We start from the raw sequence: 16,114 nt of genomic DNA, 5'->3' as shown, positions 1-16,114 counted from the left end.
CTGCTGACAACCTCCAAGAGTCTGCTTTGGGTTGTGCGTAAGAAAGACAGGTACAAAGAAAAGTTAGGAAATCCATAAAGTTTATCTGATTGATAAATTCAGAAATCATTCCTAAACTGGTTTTATTATGCTATTTTGGCATGCCTTGACTTTTTCTTTTCTAAATCACCCACTGTAAGAGATTCCCACGCAAGAACTGGATGCAGGTTGAGAGGCAAAGTGAAAGGGCAAGGTGCTGTGGTACGGAGAGGGCGTCTCATAATCTCTCCTGGAGGACATGTGGCACACAGTGCCCAAATGGGCTGCTCACCTTGACTAGATGCGGTGCGTCCTGTCTGTTTAGTTGGTATTGCGGCAGTTGGTCCCAGTGGACGATCCAAGGATGTCTGAGCACAAGGGCAGCAGTCAGTCTCTGATGAGGGTCCACATGAAGCATCTTTGACACCAGGTCCTACAATGGGAAAAAGAATAATAAAATAAACTTAAACCTTTGTTTTTCCATAGCACCTGATACTGTTGAGTATTCTTCCTTGGCTTCTATGACACTATTTTTTCCCACTAGCAGACCTTTGGGTGCAAAGCAATTTAGTCAATATGACAATTTGTTTAAAAAAAAGCAAAAACTTAGGTCTTTGTTTTCTCCTCCCTGAGTAACAGTAATTTTGGTGTATTACAAAGGGTAAATTTACCACATTTTATGTATCTTTAAGGACTTTGGCTCTTTTTTTCCCTCAGATATTCTGAGTTTTCTACATTTTTGTGGATTTATTTATAAGTAATTTTCAGCTACTTAAGACGTTTTTGTGCTATTGGTAATGCTGAAAAGCAGTACATAACTGTTCAATAACAGGAATTAACTTGAGGGCTCTAAATGCTCCCCTCAAAGATTACAGAGTTATTTTTATTTTTTTTCTACTTCCCAATTTTGTGGGTATTCACCGTATTACATTATACTTGTAATCACAGGTCTTAACTGGACAAATTAGCAAACGTTATTAGTAATCACATGGCATTCATAAGATAGGCTGTGAGTTGGATGCAATTTTTTGTGCTCTATTTGTATCTCATCCTCACCTGCCTTGCACTCAAAAAAGCATAATAAAATGCAAGTGAATGAGAACCAAATTATAAAAATTATAGAGATAACCTCGACTTGCTTTAACTTATTAAAAAAAGCAGGCAGTATGTAAACTCTGATACTTTCTACGGTAACATTACTTGATATGCTTGACAACCGATCGTGACAAAGTTTTTGGTGGACTCCAATGGATAAGAACTACTACTTCACAGAGTGACCTTGAAAAAGGAAAATCTGATCACTACAATGCTTAGTATTTTTCAACAGTTCCCCAATACTTAGAGTAAACTCCAAATCTTGAGCATGATCAACAAAGCCTTCCATAATTGGGGTTCATCGGCTACCCTCTCACGTGTACCTGGTACTAGTCATACCAAACTCCTTGCACTGCCCTGGAGGCATTCTGCCATTCCCATTCCATCAGGACCACGCATGGGCTGATCCCTCAGCCTGGGATGGACTACGTCCTTCTGCTTCCCAAAGCTGCGTGGCGAATCCCTTCATTGCTTCTGGAAAGCTTTCCCTGAAATTTTTCTGATCAAGCATCATCTGTGAACTTCTTTAGCATACAAAACAGAGCATTGTAACAGCACATGTGACACTGTACTGTATATTTTTGGCTATCTCCCAACTAGACTGTGAGCTCTCTGAGATCAGGAATTCCATCTGAGTCACATCTTTTATCCCTGGAGCCTTCACTTATTAAGCACATTGTAGGTGCTCAATACATGAATTAAAAAGTAAACAAGGGGCTTCCCTGGTGGCGCAGTGGTTGAGAGTCCGCCCGCCGATGCAGGGGACACGGGTTCGTGTCCCGGTCCGGGAAGATCCCACATGCCGCGGAGCGGCTGGGCCCGTGAGCCATGGCGACTGAACCTGCGCATCTGGAGCCTGTGCTCCGTAACGGGAGAGGCCACAACAGTGAGAGGCCTGCGTACCGCAAAAAAAAAAAAAAAGTAAACAAGTACCCAGGAAAATGAATTATCTGGTTTAAAAAATTTTATTGTTAAACAAGGGGAAAGGCTAACCTATCACTTTAAATACAGTTACAAAACTAAGTATTATCTACACAGGCATTAAGCTGGTCAACTGAGGCTTCATCTCTATGCCAAAAGTATCTATAAAAATTTCTGACATACCCTATTTACTAATGCAATCACCTCAACTCAAGCACCCACCTCTAAGCAAAATGAGCCAGCACTTTTTACCAATATGTATCTTCCTCATCTCCTCTATGTTTTCCTTATTTTGAAATGAAAAACTTTGCTCTTCTTTTTAAAAAAGAATTTTCTCTAAATAAAGTGAAACTAAAAAAAAAAAAAAAAAGTGAAACTAGAGCAGGGTTAGAAAGCAAATCAGCGTTATTCAGGGGATGGCAGGTCTTCCAGCGAGAAAGGCTTTCCAAATAGATTTCAAGCAGACATATAAAACTAAATTACTGTCTACTGTGAAGAAGATTGACCCTTTTCTTCATAATATGGACCAAAAATAGAAAATGGTGTAGTTATTCTAGGGAACAAGGGCTTTGGAATCAGCTATTTATTTTTGAGCATCCACATGTGCCTGGTGTATAACTGAGGATAAGTTCACACTAAAATTCCGGGCCTTGGTTTCCTACTGTGAAATGGTGATACTACCACCTATTTTACAGGGTTGTTAAGAGGATTAAATGGGATAATTTAGGTAAAGTGCAGTGTGAGGCACAGAGGAGACACACAAATCATGAAGACCACCACCATTATTATTCATCATGTTCATCAGTAAGAAGTAGTTTGAGATATATAGATAATAAAGCCAAACCAATATATTCTGGGAAAGAAACAAAATTAGTTGTCAATTTTTGAGTTTGAGTTATTTGGTAACATCATTTCAATACAACTTTATAAACAAGTTTCTAACTGATATTATTTTTTCTCACTAGGGATTATGAAAAATTATTTTCTCAAAAGCTTTTAATAGGAAGCCATACTTACCTTTGCTGTGTCTGAAACAGAATTCCAGTAGCCACCACTGAGTGAGAATTTTCCACTTCCTATCCGTGCCAATATTTCCTCTGGTGTATCATCAGGGCCATTTGCAAATGGAGTGTAACTAATTTATAATAGAATTAAAATGCTAATGAATAAAACTTCTTTTTTGGTTGGTAATTTTTATATTTATTTGCAGTAACCAAAAGTACTCTAAGTAGTTCATTTAATGTAATACTTTATTAAAACCTACTAAAGTAAAAAAATAACAACATGAAGCTTCATAAAGCACCAGGTCAAGATATAAGTTATGAAATATTAATTTAGATTTAATACACAATAATATAAATAAGATATGACACATTATAGAATAAAATATTTAAAAGAGTATATGGGGCTTCCCTGGTGGCGCAGTGGTTGGGGGTCCGCCTGCTGATGCAGGGGACGCGGGTTCGTGCCCTGGCCCGGGAGGATCCCACATGCCACGGAGCGGCTGGGCCCGTAAGCCATGGCCGCTGAGCCTGCCTGTCCGGAGCCTGTGCTCCGCAACGGGGGAGGCCACGGCAGTGAGAGGCCCGCGTACCGCAAAAAAACCCAAAAAAACAGTATATGTTTATGACATAACTAGACTACAAAAAAGATATGGAAAAAAATCAACTTATGACCTCAAGACATTAATAACACTACACTACAGAAAACAGTAATGATATAGCTATAAATATGAGAGAGAGAGAGAGGGAGATAGGAGGATTGTATTATTAAACAAGATGAGAAAATATGGAAGGAAAGATATTACAACATAGAGATTGAAAAAATAAACCTAGATAATTTAAACAAAATATTGATAAATAAATGCTTACAACATATGGTACATACTCACCCAGTGAGCATTGTATAGAGGAGGACACCAAGACTCCATATATCACAAGCCGCATCATAGCCTTGTCGTTTTAAAACCTAGAAAAAGTAAAAATTAGTATTAACACACTGCTGTTTATTATATAGATTTGGATAGGCTGTGAACTGAATTATATCTCCTAAATCAATGCACACAAGAAAAACAGAACATGATTAACAAACAAGGCAATATAGTAATCCTATTCTGGAACCTTCTACTACTAATAATTCATATAAATAAATTTAATTTTTTTTTGGCATTTTAAATCTTTTTTTTAAAAGTTATTTTATTTTATTTATTTTATTTTTGGCTGCATTGGGTCTTCGTTGCTGCAAGCGGGCTTTTCTCTGGTTGCGGCGAGCGGGGGCTACTCTTTGTTGTGGTGTGCAGGCTTCTCATTGTGGTGGTTTCTCTTGTTGGGAGCACGGGCTCTAGGCGCGTGGGCTTCAGTAGTTGTGGTACACGGGGCTCAGTAGTTGTGGCTCGCGGGATCTAGAGCTCAGGCTCGGTAGTTGTGGCGCACAGGCTTAGTTGCTCCGCGGCATGTGGGATCTTCCCGGACCAGGGCTCGAACCCATGTCCCCTGCATTGGCAGGCGAATTCCTAACCACTGTGTCACCAGGGAAGCCCCCGGCATTTTAAAGCTTAAAACTTTATTTCCTTCTCGGTGAACTAACAACTGCTTGGGACTCTGGCCATGGACCTATGTCAGACACGTTCATAGGTGAGAATTGTATAAATTTAAATTTTGATATTCAAATTAATTTACTGAATGCTGCTGTGGCACACAGTGGACTATAAAAATAAATTGAAGGTAAATTTCTTATTTAAATGTATTTATATTTTGTATGGGGCTGCAGAAACGATTAACATAAAACAATTAAGAAAACATATAACTAAGTATAAATGGTATAGTGCAAAACTGTTCTTTTATATATATATATAATTTGATTTACTCAAGCATTTAATAATCACCAACTATTATCAGGCATAAACTGTGACAAATACATTGTGACCACCTAGAGGGGTGGGACAGGGAGGGTGGGAGGGAGACGCAAGAGGGAGGAGATATGGGGATATATGTATATGTATAGCTGATTCACTTTGTTATAAAGCAGAAACTAACAAACCATGGTAAAGCAATTATACTTCAATAAGGAAAAAAAGCTGTGACAAATACAAAACAATGGTTTTCCTTAAGAAAATCAGAATCTGGCAAAGGAAATAAACATATACATAGTTAACAATTCAACATGATAAGTATTCTAACAAAACTATATGTGTAAAGGATATGAGTACAAAGATGAGGAAGCAATTCATTCTTGATATGGGGAGAGAGGGAAAGCTAGGAGCAGCCTGCTTGTATTGGGCCCATAAGTAAGAATTCAGGAGGCAAAGTGAAGAGGTGGGGGAGGGCAGAGGACACTCAAAGGGCAGAGGCAAGAGAGCAGAGCCTGCTTAGTGCCAGGCAAGTTCAGTGTGGCCAGATTTCCAGACAGGGGATACTAGAGAGACTGAAGGGCTTTTTAAATTATTTATTTATTTGGCTGCGCCACACAGCTTGCGGGATCTTAGTTCCCCGACTAGGGATCAAACCTGGGCCCCAGCAGTGAAAGTGCTGAGTCCTAACCACTGGACCGCTAGGGAGTTCACTGAAGAGCTTTTTATAAAAAGCTTGTTAAGTAATCTAGATTTTTTTCCCTGCAGGCAATCAGATGTTATTGAAGCATTAAAGAGGAAAATAAAATAAGTGGATGTGTATACCAGAAAGATAACTCAAGGCATAGAGGAAATGCTGGCAAGAAGAGAGAATGGAGACAGGCCACCTCACAGGAGGCAATTTGTAAGGCAGGACATGAAGGGGAAGACATAAAGATAAAATGGGAAGGACTTAGTAAAGATTGGATGTATAGGGCTTCCCTGGTGGTGCAGTGGTTAAGAATCTGCCTGCCAATGCAGGGGACACGGGTTTGAGCCCTGGTCCAGGAAGATCCCACATGCCACGGAGCAACTAAGCCCATGTGCCACACCACAACTACCGAGCCTATGCTCTAGAGCCCGCGAGCCACAACTACTGAGCCCATGTGCCACAAATACCAAGCCTGCACTCTAGAGCCCATGCACAAGAGGAGCCACTGCAATGAGAAGCTCGTGCACCGCAACGAAGAGTAGCCCCCGCTCTCCACAACTAGAGAAAGCCCGCTTGCAGCAACGAAGGCCCAATGCAGCCAAAAATAAGTAAATAAAATAAATTTTTTTAAAAAGAAAAGCATTAAAAAATATATCTTACTGTATGTTATACGGCAAGATAAAATTTAAAAAAAAAGATTGGATGTATGGGGTAAGGGAAAAGGGGTCTACAATATTTAGGAATCAGAATGGAAAGGATTTGGCAACAGACTAAATGTGGAGAAATAACAGAGAAGGAAGATTTCAGGAGGACTTTAAAGTTTTAACCCAGATGACTAAATGGTAAAGAGGAGACAAAGAGTTAAAGAGGTCTAAGGACAGTATGATCACCGAAGATTTCCTGAAGGAGAATTTAGAGGCAGGGTCTAAAGCAAAAAACATTCCAAAAACCATTCCAGTGTGCCAAGGCATAAAAGCTACATGGTGATTTCAAGAAGCAGACTGCTTGTATGAAGCAGGAAACAATCATGAGGAAAAATTAGATGGCTGGATTAGGGGGCCACGCTTGGACACCAATGTGTGTCAGAGGCTGTGGATATGTGGACAAAGAAGAAAAGAATCTGTCCCTCATCAGTTCTAGTATCTCTGGGAGAACAGACTCAAATAATCTTTAAAAAATATTTTTCTATCTAAAAAGTAACAAAATTACAAAAAGTTTGGAAAACAGAGGGGGGATCCAACTATCTTAACATTATCAACTATTACAATTTTTGTGAAATATCTAGCACATGGTAAAAGCATAGACTTTGCAGCCAGGTTGCCTGGGCTCAGATCTAGATCTGACCACAGGCAAATGACATCACCCCCTCACTGTGCACCTGGTTTCCTATAAAATGCAAATAAAAGTACTCACCTCACGTAAGTTATAATGAGAATGAATTATTATATATAAATTATATCTCTGAGGATGAAATCCGTTAATACATGTGACTGGCACATAAGCCCTATATTAGGATTAACTATTGTAGTTACAATTTTTTACACAGTGATAATCAAAAGGCAAGAAATTTTGAGGGCAAAGCAGTGGATTTTAGAGTTGCTACAGTGGGGAACTGCAATTTCTTAGGAAAAGAAGCAACCTGATCAAAGCAGTGCTTGAAGAAGACTTCAGCAGCTTTGTAGCTTCTTTGTGGACTGATCACAGAACGACAAAAGGAAGCAACGCGCACCTAGGCTGCGGCAGTCATCTGGGGGTGTGGTGAGGGAAGCAGGGGCTAGGATGGCAGTTCTGTGAACAGAAGAGCCCCGGACCGGTTGCAGGGGATAAAAGAGATGGTACCTGGTTATACAGCTAAAGACAAGAAGAGCCCATGGTGTTTTAGCCTTAGAAATACAAGGAAGATGGTGACAAAACCAGGAAATTCGAAGGGTGTTAGGAAAGGGGAAGAATAAGCTAGTTTCCATTTAACTCCATGCACTGACAAGCACAGAAGTGTCAGTGATAGTAGTTAGCTATAGATGTGTGATTATGCAGAAAGACAGAAGTCAGAGCGGGAAAAGCATTATAGGTAGTACTGGATTGATGACAGGATGAACTACCAACAGAAGAAAAAGGGCTGACATTTTATTCTAATTATTTGCTCAGTAACTAACTCTTCAATTAAACAACTATTAACTATTCTATATTAAACACAGTAAATGAGTTTTTAAATATATTGAAATATTGCAAGCAAACTCTTTCGCAATTACCTCTGGTGCAACAAAATTTGCAGTATAACAAGGAGTCATGAGAAGACCATTTTCTGCTCTTAGCTGTTTGGCAAAGCCAAAATCACAAATTCGAATAGATTCCGGATTGCCAGATTCATCCACATAAAGAATGTTGCTAGGTTTCAAGTCTCTGTGAACCACCTAATTGAAATACAAATTAAAGAGGTGCATTAACGATACATTTCCATTATGGAAAATTATTTATTCACAAACTGTCAAGCAATGCACTTAACAAGATGATGGGTACCAACCTTTACATTATCCCAACATTATAAAATGCTGACAGTGTAATATAACTGCAACACAGAACTGGGGCAAGGAGAGGAGGAAGAAAGAACAGTACTTACCTTCCCCCTCTTTGTCCAATTAAGTAAGCGGATTAAGGAAAAATGCAAATAGCAGTAATATCTGTCTCCAGGTTATTCATCGTTCAACAAATATTTATGGAATGTGTATCATGTACCAGGGTATTATACAAGAAGCTGCAGATACTTTGGTGAACAAGACCTGTAAGATCCTTGCCTTTATATGCTAGGAACTTAGTAGTAAGGGAGGCAGAGAATAAATAGGTGAGAGATGGGGCATAACTCGGGCGGGTCAGGAAGGGTCTCTAGAGGAGGTAACAACTGATCCAACATCTGAAGAACAGAATGAACAAGCCAGAAGAGTAGGGGTAGTCATTCTAAGTAGAGGGAATGGCGTGTACAAGGGATGAATACAACAAACATATACAGACAGGCTCAATGGAACAGGCATGGGTTTTAGGAGTAAAAAGGAAAAAAAACTCCCAGATTTACGTAAGTACTGGCTACTTGATATCCAAGTAACAAAGTCACAAACACAAAAAGATACCATTCCTTTAGAGTTTGTATTACTTTCCCCCTTTAATCACCTACTTGAATACTTCTTTTATCATAAGCCTCTCTGACACTCCTTATTAGACTTATGTGTTTCCTCCATCACCAAATTCTGAGTCTATGTTCTAATCAATAACCTCAGTTTTAGGTCCTAACATCCGGAACACTATTTCTCCAGAACATTTTAATAACTAATTACTGCTGAGGCACTGAGAAAAGAACATAGAAGAGTTAGATGACTGCAAACTCACAAATTCTTCAGTGAAAACTGAGTTCTACCAATTTCCAATCCCAGTACTAGGCAAATCTTGAGCAGCTACAAGTCAAGAAGCTCTAGAATTAAATTAACACATTTCATTTGTTAGCTTCTAGGGGCAAAGAAAACGAGAATAACGTACTGAAAATAAACTCCTTAAGAAGAGATCTCTTATTCTTTTCTTGCTTCCCATTCCTCTTCACTCCTCTGCTGTCCTCCTTTCCTTCCTCCCCTCATCTCTCCTTTGTTCCCCTTCCCTCCCAGACTTCTCTTCTTTTAAAAATATGATTTTTTTTTTTGCCACTTACTAAAAATCTATATGCAGGAAGAAAGGAGGAAAGCATCCACCATCCAGAAACCAGGTGGCTATTTGGCCTCATCTGTTTGAAGGATTTCCTTTTATAAGTGAATACAACCCATGACTCTCTGGTTCACTTCTAAACTCGAAATGGGCCCAGTTCTCAAAAGTACACAGTGGCCTAGCAAAAACGGTGCTACATCTTCCAGGTCACAAACTCTCACTCACTTCTTGGGAAGCATAAAAATTTAATGTTTATAAACAAGCTAAAATTTCAAAGTAGAACTTCAAGCTCATGACATGTACACACTGCTATATTTAAAATGGATAACCAACAAGGACCTACTATATAACACAGGGAACTCTGCTCAGTATTATATAACAACCTAAATGGGAAAAAAATTTGAAAAAGAACAGATACATTTATATGTATAACTGAATCACTTTGCTGTACACCTGAAACTCTCACAACATTGTTAATCAACTATACTCCAATATAAAATAAAAAGTGAAAAAATTAAATTAAATTAAAAAAAGAAGGAAACAAAAAAGAATTTCAAGCTCAATGGGAGAAGTCTACATAGAGGAAGAACAGTAGGATAATTAAGCTAATATATTTTTCATTACAGGCATAAACTAACTTCTACCTTTGTAATTTCAGCTCAAACATTAAGAAAGAAAAGGTAAGAGAAAGAGTATTTGGTATTTTATACCAAATTTTATAAGATATTATACATATATGTGTGTGTGTGTGTGTGTGTGTGTGTATATGTAAAACGTTAAAAAGACTTACCCCTTGTGCGTGAAGATATTCAACAGTTTTGGTTATAGTAAACAGGACAGCACTGGCCTCTCGTTCAGAGAAAAATTTCTGTCTAAGTATTTTATCCAGCAATTCACCCCCTTTCATAAGTTCTGTCACTACATACACATATTTTCCATCATCATATACCTGTAACATTTAACAGCAAAATGTAAAAAATTATGTGAAGCTTTACATGTGCTCAGCACACAGTTTGGCATAGTAAAAGAGAAATTAAAACTCACTTTATATACAAGGAAAATTTTACTTATCACAACCAATGAAGGATATAAAATTTGCAAACAATTTTATACACATAAAGATATTAAAATAGGAATTGATGAGACTGAATGTCAGAAAAATAACCTTTAGTTTCCTTCCGTGAACCTTAACTCATGGCTATCAAAATAAGTATGGGTATGGTATCCGAAGGGGCACTGAACTTCTGCTCTTAGGGTGTGTTCCTCTTGATCTTTCTACCTACTAATGATGAGAGGGACTGGTAGAAAGACATGCTGCTGTGATTTTCCTGGAACTTCTGCAACTGCAGAACTTCTGTATTTATACATACAGACAAAGAATTATTCTGGTTTTGATTAAATCGAAAGACAAGCTGTGGCAAGAACTAAGTAGGAAGATTAAGTAGCAAAGAGAAATTCCATTCAACCACGCAGAAGCATACCAATTTACTCCTAATGTCGAAAAAGAAAGCTCACTGTAATTTTGGATTTGTACTCTAGGCACTCCCAAACTGAAATAACCCTCTCCTTAAACTTCAGGCCCTTTTATTCCCCTCTTCTCATAGAGTTACTGCACACCTTTGCTTAGCTCCCTAACAGGTACCATGTATTAGGGCCCCAAATATGGAGAAAACAAGGTACCTGCCCTCAAAGTTTTTATTCTAGTAGGGAGAAACAGACATAGAAATAAGAGTTTAAAAAAATGTTGGAGATGCTGTAACAAAAGTGGGGATAATTTTAGAGACTTTGGAATTTGAAATGAAGGAAGGAGCAAAGATGTAAAAAATAGCAACAGCTTAGGGAGTTCCCCAGGCAAGGCTGAGAGAAAGTGTTTTCTACATTTCCTTTTTAATTTACTTGGCTGGATTCTTGGAGGTTATATTAATTAAAGAGTCACTTAAGTGAAATATTTAATGGGACTAAGTTAACATTCTCCTCTAACAATGAACAGTGATAAATTATTCTGAGGAAATTAGAGTTTCAGTTAGGAAGGCGAAGGGAGGATAAACGTTGGTATTCACAGAACCTCAGAGGTGAAAGCTACCTTAGGAGTCCTCTGGCTTAGCTGGCTACATGACACTTCTGGTCTACAATACCCAGACATGGCCTTTCAGCCTATGTGGGCACCATGAGCAAGAGAGGACTTAATGCTGCCTGAGGAGTTCGCACCCTTTGCCAACACCTCTGTTATGATGAAAGCTATAAGTAGCAGGGAAAGGAAACTTCACTTGTCTGGGGGGTGGTGATGGGCAGGGCAGGATTCCTGAAGGAAGTAATGCCTTAGCCAAGTCTTAGTTGTGTGGTAGTTAGCCAGGCAAAAAAGGGAAATGGCATTCTCAATTGAGTGAATCATAAATTCAAAGACAGAGCAGCAGAAGAAAACGAGGTCTGTTAAGAAAAATTTGTACATACTTGAGCATGGCTGGAGCATAGGGTGTGTGAGGAAGTGTGAAAACTACTACAGATGGAGGAATGCAGGGACCAGAGGTGATGGGGAACATGAACTGTAGGCAGGGAAGTAACATGGTTAGATAGAAGGGACAGCTCTCTCTGGCAGTACTGTGGAAGACAGTTTGGGGAGCCTATGGAGCCTGAGACTTGTCAATCCTGAACATAATTAATACCCAAGTGTTCCAGTAAATACTGATATTAAAAGCAATAATGTAATACTTTTTTTTCTTAAAGGCAGAAAAATTAACTAAACATTTTTCTCTATAACTGGAATTATGCTATATATGTTGGCCTCTAATTTATTTTTTTTACTCACTATATCGAATTCTTTGTCTACCACATGATATGTGAAAACATTCCAAATATGAGTTAGACAACTGAGTCAAATGATCTACGTTAAAGAATCTACTTACATCCTTTAGAGTAATAATGTTTGGATGTTGTCCATAACGAAGAAGAATTTCAATTTCTTCTGTAGGGTCTCTCTTGCTTTTATCAATAATCTAAAAGGCAAATATTTATCATAAAATCTCATGAACTATACAGTATAAACGTTAAGTATTTACAGCTACAGGCTTAGGTGTTATTTTGTGTAAACACTGTATTTATAAGCCATTTATCAACCATTTTTATTCAAGTACCTGGCCAGACTGTCTAATCAAAATTTGAAAGCCAGTCTTGATATAGATGGCAAGGCTGTAAAGTAAACTCTACGCCATGAGTCACATTCAAACCAGGTCTGTCTAGTTTAAGTTTTTAGCAAGTTTAGGATTTAATAAGAACTCAAAAGCCTCAAGAAAAGGTACCAAGAACACAGTTAACATATCTTTCTTCCAGCCTTCAATGTCTTACACCTTTGGGAACGCAGTTAACTTTAAAAAAAAACAAAAATAAGATTTATTTATTTGTTTATGTTTGGCTGTGTTGGGTCTTCGTTGCTGTGCGTGGGCTTTCTCTAGGCGGCAAGTGGGGGCTACTCTTCATTGTGGTGCGTGGGCTTCTCATTGCGGTGGCCTCTCGTTGCGGAGCACGGGCTTCAGTAGTTGTGGCACGTGGGCTTCAGTAGTTGCGGCTAACAGGATCTAGAGCGCAGGCTCAGTAGTTGTGGCACACGGGCTTAGTTGCTCTGCAGCACGTGGGATCTTCCTGGACCCGGGCTCAAACCCGTGTCCCCTGCATTGGCAGGCGGATTCTTAACCACTGCACCACCAGGGAAGCCCTCAGTTAACTTCTAACCCCTATCAATACAGATAATTAAGAGCAAGATGTATTTATAATATCACCGTTAGCATTTGTTTATTGAATTTACTTTCTTTAATAAAATGCTTCAATGGAATATCCCATCAGTTGTAAGCTACTTATAAAAAATTAATAGTTATGTAGAACAAACTTTATTTTTGAAGCTAGGCAGAAAGCTAAGCAGAATACCATACCTAGAATTCTACTTGGCTAGAATGAAGTTTAATTATTACAATAAAGCCCTTTAAAATACTAATTTAGCTTTCCAACTCTTTTATGTCACCTGCTTCTTAAAAATACTTCTCTTAACGTTTTCATCTGTTAAAGTAACATTATATTTTTAAAAAGGCAACAAGGACTTCCCTGGTGGCACAGTGGTTAAGAATCTGCCTGCCAGTGCAGGGGACACGGGTTCGATCCCTGGTCCAAGAAGATCCCACAAGCCGCAGAGCAACTAAGCCCGTGCGCTACAACTACTGAGACTGCACTCTAGAGCCTGCGAGCCACAACTACTGAAGCCTGCGTGCTCTGGGGCCCATATGCCGCAACTGCTGAAGCTCGCACGCCTAGAGCCCATGCTTTGCAACAAGAGAAGCCACTGCATTGAGAAGCCCACACACCGCAACGAAGAGTAGCCCCCGCTCGCTGCAACTAGAGAAAGCCTGTGCAGCAACGAAGACCCAATGCAGCCAAAAAAAAAAAAAAAAAACTGAAAAGAAAAAAGAAAAGGCAACAAGTTTTCCTTTCATTTCATCCAAAATGTAGTCTGAAATAAATTTTGTGACCTTCATACTTTCAGTTTTAAAACAGCTTAGTAATTATGTATGCAATAAATACCCAAACGCTTCAGCATCCTAGGAAAGAGCTTGCAACTCTCAATATGAGCCAAATCTGCTATCTGAAATGGATTTAGTTGTGAAAACAGTTCTTTATTTGGAGAACAGGTAAGTCAAACATACAGGCGTCCACTGTGATCAACTGCAAATGATAGTGTAGAATCAGGCAAATGGATGATTAAGAAGAAAGGTCCATGGAATAGACACGCTGACTCAAGGGAGATGATTTGGGGTTAGTCTTTTGAAAACCAGAACACATTGGGAGGTTTTATTTTATTTTTAAAAATTTATTATTTACTTATTTTTTGGCTGCATCACATGGCTTGTGGGATCTTAGTTCCTGGACCAGGGATTGAACCCATGCTCCCTGCAGTGGAAGCGTGGCATCCTAACCACTGGACCACCAGAGAATTGGGGAGGTTTTATTTTGGGCAACATTCTCTCTGATCTGCTAATCTTGAGCCCAGCTTACATTATATCCATAACTCTGCTTGTGAATCTTAGATATGTAGTAATTTCAGTAGAATCAAGTGCTGGGATTGGTTTTAGGGATGTAATTTAAGTCACAAGAATCCACATATAGCTGGAGGATGTTCTCAAGGTTTTGGTATACTGCTCCTGGTTTCTATAATTTGAAGGGGGCCTCAGGACACTTCTGCTTTTTTCTGATGTGTTTATGGAGGCAAGATACATTCTTAGATTGCCTACCAAGTACATTATTCACATTCTCTCCTTTCATGTGTGCAGTTTGAAAATTTCTATGTACCCCACATTTCACTGAGTAGAAGAGCAAATTAAAATGTATTTCTATGGTTCATCCTTATAACTGACAGAATGCCTTACAGACACTGATGACTTTTTAGAACAATTACATCCAAGTTTAAGATAGCAGCAACCATTTTTGGGTGTGTCCTCCCAGATATTTGCTATGCATAAATAAAGCACATTTATTTTTACTTTTACACAGTAAAATCATATTAGATCTAGATAAATGGACAGACTGGTGGAAGGATAGAAGTAATAATAATTAATGCCACTTTCCCCACTAACTAAACACGAGCTACCCATAGTTATAGACTAGTTCTAAGGCTCAAATTAAGTTGAAAGCTTTAGACATTACTTGAATTGTTTGTGATGGGAGAGCAGAGGCATCCAACTCAAGAAGTGAAAAGGCAGAAACTTGAATATAGTATTTGTTCACTTATAACTAAAGGTTTGGACTCGAACTTTATTATAGAGGTATGTGCCTTGGTTTTTGGCTTAGAAAATCTTTACTGTCTTAGGATGCTTGACGAACTTAAAACAGCTAATGATAATATATTTTATGACAGTGGTTCTTATTCTTTTATTGGTTCACAGATCCTTCTAAATGTGAAAGGTGGTATGAACATTTTTGCCATAAAAATGTAAACATACAAAATTTGGCATATAATTCCGAGGAACTCCCTGACATCTTGACCATAAACGGGGGACTTCTGAGAGTACACGGGGTGCTACTAAAAACCAGGTCAGGTGTAAAGTGGTACTGCCCTCCGCAAACTGGATGTATGCTGCCTTACCTTTTGAGCTCATAGGAGGATCTATGGTTCCAGATTAAGATCCCTGAAGATCACTAGCCAGACATTTATATCACCTTACCTTTTTATAACAAAAGGCACACTTACCAAAGAAGACTGTAATTTTTAACTGGTACTAGCATGCATGAATAAGAACTGTTAGAGGTGCATTTGAAATCTAAAAACACTTACCTTCACTGCAAACTCCATGTTTGTGGCTTTATGTATACATCTCTTGCAAACGGAGTAGGAGCCAACCCCAATATCTTCTTTTACTTCATATCCATCAGTAAACTGAATACTGTTCCTGTGTAACTGCTACAAACACAATTATAAATTGATGAAGAGCCCTGTAATGACTTTGGTACATTACATAATAGGGAAACATGTTACTCAGCATGCACTGTTGGCCTTAACTATAAATATAAATGAATTTAGTAAAAATAAAAATGAATTTTTCTGCATATATTCTTCTACAACTGTGCATTTCTGAAGTGTCTACGATACAATGCACAGCAAGAAATATGCCTTTAAAAAAAGCTTATGTTGAAAAGAAAAAACTGAATATGTACAACAAGAAACACAGAGCTACGTGATAAGGGGCCGACAGCCTTGCCAGTGGTTATGCCCCATTCTACTCCCCAAACGGCTATAGGTCTTTGAAATACCTTTGCAAACGGGGAGACATTTGAAACCTCTGGTATAGAAGAAAAGATTTAGGAGGATTCAGAATTAG

The 16,114-nt window shown here is 38.6% G+C and overlaps 1 protein-coding gene across 2 annotated transcripts in view; it reads right to left on the bottom strand.

The window, feature by feature from the left end:
- Nucleotides 1-16,114, bottom strand: part of RPS6KA3 (ribosomal protein S6 kinase A3) — a 110,202-nt gene that overhangs the window by 5,761 nt on the left and 88,327 nt on the right. For both annotated transcript variants that reach the window (XM_060002221.1, XM_060002222.1), the window contains exons 15-21: nt 15,571-15,696; nt 12,161-12,250; nt 10,048-10,206; nt 7,823-7,984; nt 3,926-4,002; nt 3,052-3,169; nt 311-451 (exon numbers count right to left, since the gene is read on the bottom strand). In XM_060002221.1, the coding sequence (XP_059858204.1) occupies nt 311-451; nt 3,052-3,169; nt 3,926-4,002; nt 7,823-7,984; nt 10,048-10,206; nt 12,161-12,250; nt 15,571-15,696 (873 nt within the window). The remainder of the gene's footprint in view (nt 1-310; nt 452-3,051; nt 3,170-3,925; nt 4,003-7,822; nt 7,985-10,047; nt 10,207-12,160; nt 12,251-15,570; nt 15,697-16,114) is intronic.

Source organism: Delphinus delphis, chromosome X (genome assembly GCF_949987515.2).
Source record: "Delphinus delphis chromosome X, mDelDel1.2, whole genome shotgun sequence".
Classification (NCBI taxonomy): domain Eukaryota; kingdom Metazoa; phylum Chordata; class Mammalia; order Artiodactyla; family Delphinidae; genus Delphinus; species Delphinus delphis.
This window is presented reverse-complemented; position numbering and strand designations above follow the sequence as displayed.